This window comes from Gekko japonicus, unplaced genomic scaffold (assembly GCF_001447785.1).
Source record: "Gekko japonicus isolate JY-2015 unplaced genomic scaffold, Gekko_japonicus_V1.1 scaffold3642, whole genome shotgun sequence".
In the NCBI taxonomy this organism is placed as follows: domain Eukaryota; kingdom Metazoa; phylum Chordata; class Lepidosauria; order Squamata; family Gekkonidae; genus Gekko; species Gekko japonicus.
Window position 1 is genome coordinate 106,203 of NW_015164308.1, and position 6,136 is coordinate 112,338.

The following is a 6,136-nucleotide window of genomic DNA, read 5'->3' on the forward strand; positions in this document are numbered from 1 at the left end:
TGGAAATGTCGGGGATTGAACCTGGGACCTTCTGCATGCCAAGCAGAGGCACTACCACTGAGCCAGGGTCTCAGGTCAAGGTCTTTCCCATCCCCTCCTGCCTGGTTCTCTTAACTGGAGATGATGGGGACTGAACCTGGGACCTTCTGCATGCCAAGCAGGGGCTCTGCCACTGAGCCAGGGTCTCAGGTCAAGGTCTTTCTCATCACCTGCTGCCTGGTCCTTTCAACTGGAGATGCTGGGGATTGAACCTGGGACCTTCTGCACGCCAAGCAGAGGCTCTGCCACTGAGCCAGGGTCTCAGGTCAAGGTCTTTCTCATCACATCCTGCCTGGTCCTTTCAACTGGAGATGCCGGGGTTTGGACCTGGGACCTTCTGCATGCCAAGCAGAGGCTCTGCCACTGAGCCAGGGTCTCAGGTCAAGGTCTTTCCCATCACCTCCTGCCTGGTCCTTTTAACTGGAGAAGCCGGGGATTGAACCTGGGACCTTCTGCATGCCAAGCAGAGGCTCTGCCACTGAGCCAAAGACCCTCCCCCTTTCCTCACCAGGTGACCAGGACGCTGGGCTCACTGCCATGAAGCTGGGAGAATCTTTCCTGGGCTTCAAATCGCAATAAGTCATCGCCTTTTCCTCCGGCTGAAATGAAGGCTGGGGGGGGGCACATCATGAGTCACGCAAGAGCTGAAAAGCTAGTTGGTCGGCCCTTCCCCCTCTGCTCACTCCCACACGATCCATGACCTCTTTAAACTCCTTCCCCCTCGTTTCTGGACCTGGATGGGTAATGAAAACACTGACCGGGCTCTCCCCTTATGCACCTCAGTGGCTCACTTCCCTATTCCTTGTGGGTAGCCGAATTGCACAAGGGCAAAAGGCTTCCAAAGCCTCCGTGTCATCCCTGCTGGGCAGGAGGGGGTTAAACAGCACTTTGGGCATGAGGAAGTCGCTGGTGCAGCAGCACCCCCGGGGAAGGGGGCAGGGAGGGGTCCTGGCCAAGGCTCCCTCTGAGCTGTGGAGCCGTGTGAGCAAAAATCCTACTTTGTGAGCTGCTGGCACTAAAGTGGTGAGCTGGCGATTTGGCTACTGGAAAAATTAGTTTGCTCTGGAGCCCTCCTTCCTGAGCGAAGAAAAAAATGTGTGAGCCGGAGGCTAAAGAACTGTGAGCTAGCGCACACTCAACTTAGAGGGAACACTGCTCTGGAGCCACCCTTCCTGAGCTAAGAAAAAAATGTGGCAGCCGGAGGCTAAAAAACTGTCAGCTAGCTCGCACTAACTCAGCTTAGAGGGAACACTGGTCCCGGCAAAGAAATGCTATCAGTCTATGTCTATGTCCTAGTCATCCACTAATAGGAGAACATACATTATTTATTTGTTTGCTTGTTTTATTGGGCTTCTAGCCCACCCTCCCCCAAGCAGCAGGCTCAGGGCGAGTTACAACCAGTGTTCCCTCTAAGCTGACTTAGTGTGAACTAGCTCAGTTTTTTAGCCTCCAGCTCACACATTTTTGTCTTAGCGCAGGAAGGATGGCTCCAGAGCAAACTAATTAAAGCAGTAGCCAAATCGCTCGCTCACGACGTGAATGCCGGTCGCTCACAAAGTAGAATTTTTGCTCACAAGACTCCATGGTGCGACCTCATTTGGAATACTGTGTGCAATTCTGGTCACCACACCTTAAAAAGGATATTATAGCTTTGGAAAAAGTGCAGAAAAGGGCAACTCGAATGATAAAAGGGTTGGAACACTTTCCCTATGAGGAAAGGTTAAAGCGCTTAGGGCTCTTTAGCTTGGAGAAAAGACGACTGAGGGGTGACATGATCGAGGTTTATAAGATTATGCATGGGAAAGAGCAGGTAAAGAAAGAGGTACTTTTCTCCCTTTCTCACAATACAAGAACCCGTGGGCACTCCATGAAATTGCTGAGCGGTCGGGTTAGAACGGATAAAAGGAAGTACTTATTCACCCAAAGAGTGATTAACACATGGAATTCACTGCCACAGGAAGTGGTGGGTGCTACAAGCATGGACAGCTTCAAAAGGGAATTAGATAAGCATATGGAGCAGAGGTCCATCAGTGGCTATTAGCCACAAGGTATAGCTAGGGGCTCTGGGGCAAGTGATGCTCTGTCTTCTTGGTGCTTGGGGGGGGGGTCAACAGTGGGAGGGCTTCTAATGTCCTGGCCCCACTGCTGGACCTCCTGATGGCACTGGTATTTCTGGCCACTGTGTGACACAGAGTGTTGGACTGGATGGGCCTTTGGCCTGATCCAACATTGGCGTCTCTTATGTTCTCTTATGTTCTTATGGCTTAGAGGGAGTGTTATCTGGGAAGCCAGGATTGGGGAAGGGGGCAGATATCTCTACTTTACAGGGAGGGATGCATTTGCATGTATGTAATGGACCTAAAGAACCTCTTGCTCAGGGTAAAAGAGGAGAGCGCAAAAGTGGGCTTGAAGCTCAACATAAAAAAAACTAAGATCATGGCAGCCGGCCCCATCACTCCTTGGCAAATAGAAGGGGAAGTCGTCGGAGTAGTGACAGACTTCACGTTCCTGGGATCCCAGATCACCGCAGACTGTGACAGCAGCCATGAAATTAAAAGACACCTGCTCCTTGGGAGGAAAGCGATGGCAAACCTCAACAGCATGATAAAAAGTAGAGACATCACCCTGCCAACAAAAGTCCGCATGGTCAAAGCAGTGGTATTCCCAGTAGTCATGTATGGCTGCGAGAGTTGGACTATAAGGAAGGCCGAGCGCCGAAGAATAGATTCTTTTGAACTATGGTGCTGGAGAAGACTCTTGAGAGTCCCTTGGACTGCAAGAAGATCAAATCAGTCAATCTTAAAAGAAATCAACCCTGACTGTTCCCTGGAAGGCCAGAGACTGAAGCTGAAGCTCAAATACTTTGGCCACCCAATGAGAAGGGAGCACTCACTGGAGAAGACCCTGATGCTGGGAAAGATCGAAGGTCAAAGGAGATGGGGACGGCAAAGGATGAGATGGTTAGACAGTGTCATCGAGGCAACGGACATAAAATTGAGCCAACTTCAGAGGACGGCGGAAGACAGGAGGGCCTAGAGGGAGCTGGTTCATGGGGTCGCGAAGAGTCGGACTCGACTGTGCGACTGAACAACAACAACAACAAAATGGTGTCCTGCCTTCGTCCGTCGCTGAGACTCAAGAGTGGCATGGAACAGCATTCCACCTCCCCTCCCTTTTCTCGCAACAACAACCCTGTGAGGCAGGCCAGGTGACAGAGAGGCCAACGTCTCTCAGCTAGCTTCCGTGATGGAAGTGGAGATTCCGACGAGGCTCGCCCAGGGTCCTGGTCCGCCGCGGGATCCACTCCAGTACACAGGTGCACAAGGGGGCAGATGGGGTGGATTTTGGGACCTTCACACAGCCCTGGAACGAGCGGAGGCCAACGGGCCCCTTCAGCGCTGCATGGTTCCGACCTGGGCTGAGGCAGCAACGACAGTAGGGCACAGGCCAGGGCCCCCGAAATTTTTCAGCCCGAGGACGCCTTTGGAATCCTGACACAGCGTGGTGGGGGGTATTGGGATATATGTCTATGTAGTGAGGTAGCAAGCTGTTACTTATATGTGTGTATAGATCAGGAAGATCTAGGTGCCTAAGTCTTAGCTGTCATGCTAAGTGGCTAAGTGGCTAACACTGTTACAGCCAGGTGTTTAACGAGCAGGTGCTACTCTTTGTGGTCATTAGGAGTAGGTAATTAGTTTGCCCTGATAGTCATTGGCTGGGTGTTGTATATAATGTCTAGGCTTGATAAGACGGGGGGGGGGGGGCATAGCTCTCTCCAACCGAGGTATGTTATGCTGTGTAGCAGTCTGTATATTCCCTGTATATAGTTACCATTATTGCACTATAAACTTTCTGCCTTTCACCACCAGTCGGTCTCCAGGCTTCTTATTTACTGCACCCAATAGGGGGTGGCCACAAAATGGCCGCCACAAAACGGTTACTGCAGGAGGCAGAGACAGCCGCGCAATGGCTGCTGCAGCTCACCCTCAGTCACACCCTGAAGACCTTCTGGCCGTGGCGGCACGGCCGCTGCCGAAGCAACGTTCTGCCAATCAGAAGCCTCCCTGTTCAAAAGCCACACCCTGGTCTTGCCCACTTTCTAAAAACGCTCGGCGGGCGCCAGGAAAAGTGTTGGTGGGGGCCACGTTGGGGGCCCCGGCATAGGCTCACCCCAGTGGAGCCCCCCAAGGCAGAAACTCTCCGGGAACCGGCCCGGTAAATTAAAAGGGACTCATGAGCCTTTGCCTCTAAATAGGCGAACCGATGAAGCCGGGGAGTTATCTCGGCTCACGCCCAGCTCAGGCACGCGAGTGTTTCTCTAAGATAACAGACGCTCGGAGTCTTGGCTCGGCAGAGGATTCTCAGGGAGCTGCTTGGCAAACGGGTCGTGTTCCATCCAGAAACGACTTTCCCCGGGGAAACCAGCCTCCCGAGCGGGGAGGGGCTGCCGCAGTCCTAGGAATAGGTAGCAAACAAAGGAAAGAAACGGGCCTCGACCAAGGCTCCCTCTGAGCTGTGGAGTCTGGTGAGCAAAAATCCTACTTGGTGAGCGACTGGCATTCAAGTTGTGAGCGAGCGATTGGGCTGCTGCAGAAATGAGTTTGCTCTGGAGCCCCTCCTTCCTTGAGCGAAGAGGAAAACGCGTGAGCCGGAGGCTAAAAAACCGTGAGCCGGCTCACACTGACTCGGCTTAGAGGGAACACTGGCCTCGAAACGGCAAGCGTGTGTCTGGGAACAGAGGAGCAGAGTTTCAAGGGAAGGGGGAGGATTTCAACCTGGCCCCTGACTTCACAAGCTCTTTGTTGCTTTCCTCCCAGGGTTTCATTTCGTTCCGTTTCTTGGATTTATAACCTGCTCTCCCCAGCGGGTAACATGATTAATAAAAACGTCCAACCATTTAAAACATTATAATTCATGGTTGCAATAAGTACATTAAAATACAGAATGATTAGTAAATATGACCAGCTTCCAGGTGGGGTACAGAGTTCTGGAATTACGAGTGATTCAACACATGGAATCCACTGCCACAGGAGGTGGTGGCAGCTACAAGCACGGACGGCTCCAAGAGGGAATTGGATAAACATATGGAGCAGAGGTCCATCAGTGGCTATTAGCCACAAGGTATAGATAGGAACTCTCCGTCTGGGGCAAGGGATGCTCTGTCTTCTTGGTGCTTGGGGGGGGGGTCAACAGTGGGAGGGCTTCTAGTGTCCTGGCCCCACTGCTGGACCTCCTGATGGCACTGGTATTTCTGGCCACTGTGTGACACAGAGTGTTGGACTGGATGGGCCATCGGCCTGATCCAACACTGGCGTCTCTTACGTTCTTATGACTGATCTTCAGATGACAGATCAGTCTCACTGGTGGAAATGGCTACTTTGACGGTGGACTCTATGGCATTATAGCCGACTGACGCCCCACCACTCCCCTGGCCGCATCCCCAAATCTCCAGGGATTTCCCGACCCACGGTCGGCCACCCTGGTCCCTCCCATTCCCGCATTCCTCACCACGCCAAAGCTGAAGACGTCGATGGCCGTAGAAAGCGTCCCGGTCTGGATGTACTCGGAGGGCAGGTAGGCCAGCGTGCCCCGTACCGTCTGGGTCCGGCCCAGCGAGCTGCTGTGTTGTCCCGGCTTTGGACGGCGGCTGAATCGGGCCAGTCCAAAGTCGGCCAGCCGAGGGTTGAGCGCCGCGTCCAGGAGTATGTTAGAGCTGCGAGGGGGCAGGGGGGAAAGAGAGGGTCACCTCCTGCCACGAGGCACAACTTCTCACATTCCAGATCGGCCGCGTCAAAATCTTTTACGTCAAACAGACTGCGTTCAAGGCTGCCTGTCCTCTTGTGTTTGTTGTAGCGCAACTTCTGTAACATGTCAGATTCAAATCTATATAGTCAGGGGCCTACATACCTAAGGGACCGCTGTAATGACCCAAGGAAGAACAACCCCCCTCCACGGCGTGCTGGTAGGGATGTCCCCACCCCTGATGAATTGTGGCCTTAGATAGGGATAATGGATAACTGTATAGCCGCTCAGAGACCCCTTCGGGGATTAGAGCGGGATAGTAAGACGAAAGTAATAAATAAATAATAAATAAATA

At 52.7% G+C, this 6,136-nt stretch overlaps 1 protein-coding gene across 1 annotated transcript in view; it reads right to left on the bottom strand.

Moving 5' to 3' along the window:
• IRAK1 (interleukin 1 receptor associated kinase 1) overlaps positions 1 to 6,136 on the bottom strand; it is a 32,721-nt gene that overhangs the window by 19,506 nt on the left and 7,079 nt on the right. Inside the window, exon 6 of the mRNA XM_015408820.1 lies at positions 5,548 to 5,752. Coding sequence (XP_015264306.1) covers positions 5,548 to 5,752 — 205 coding nt within the window. The remainder of the gene's footprint in view (positions 1 to 5,547; positions 5,753 to 6,136) is intronic.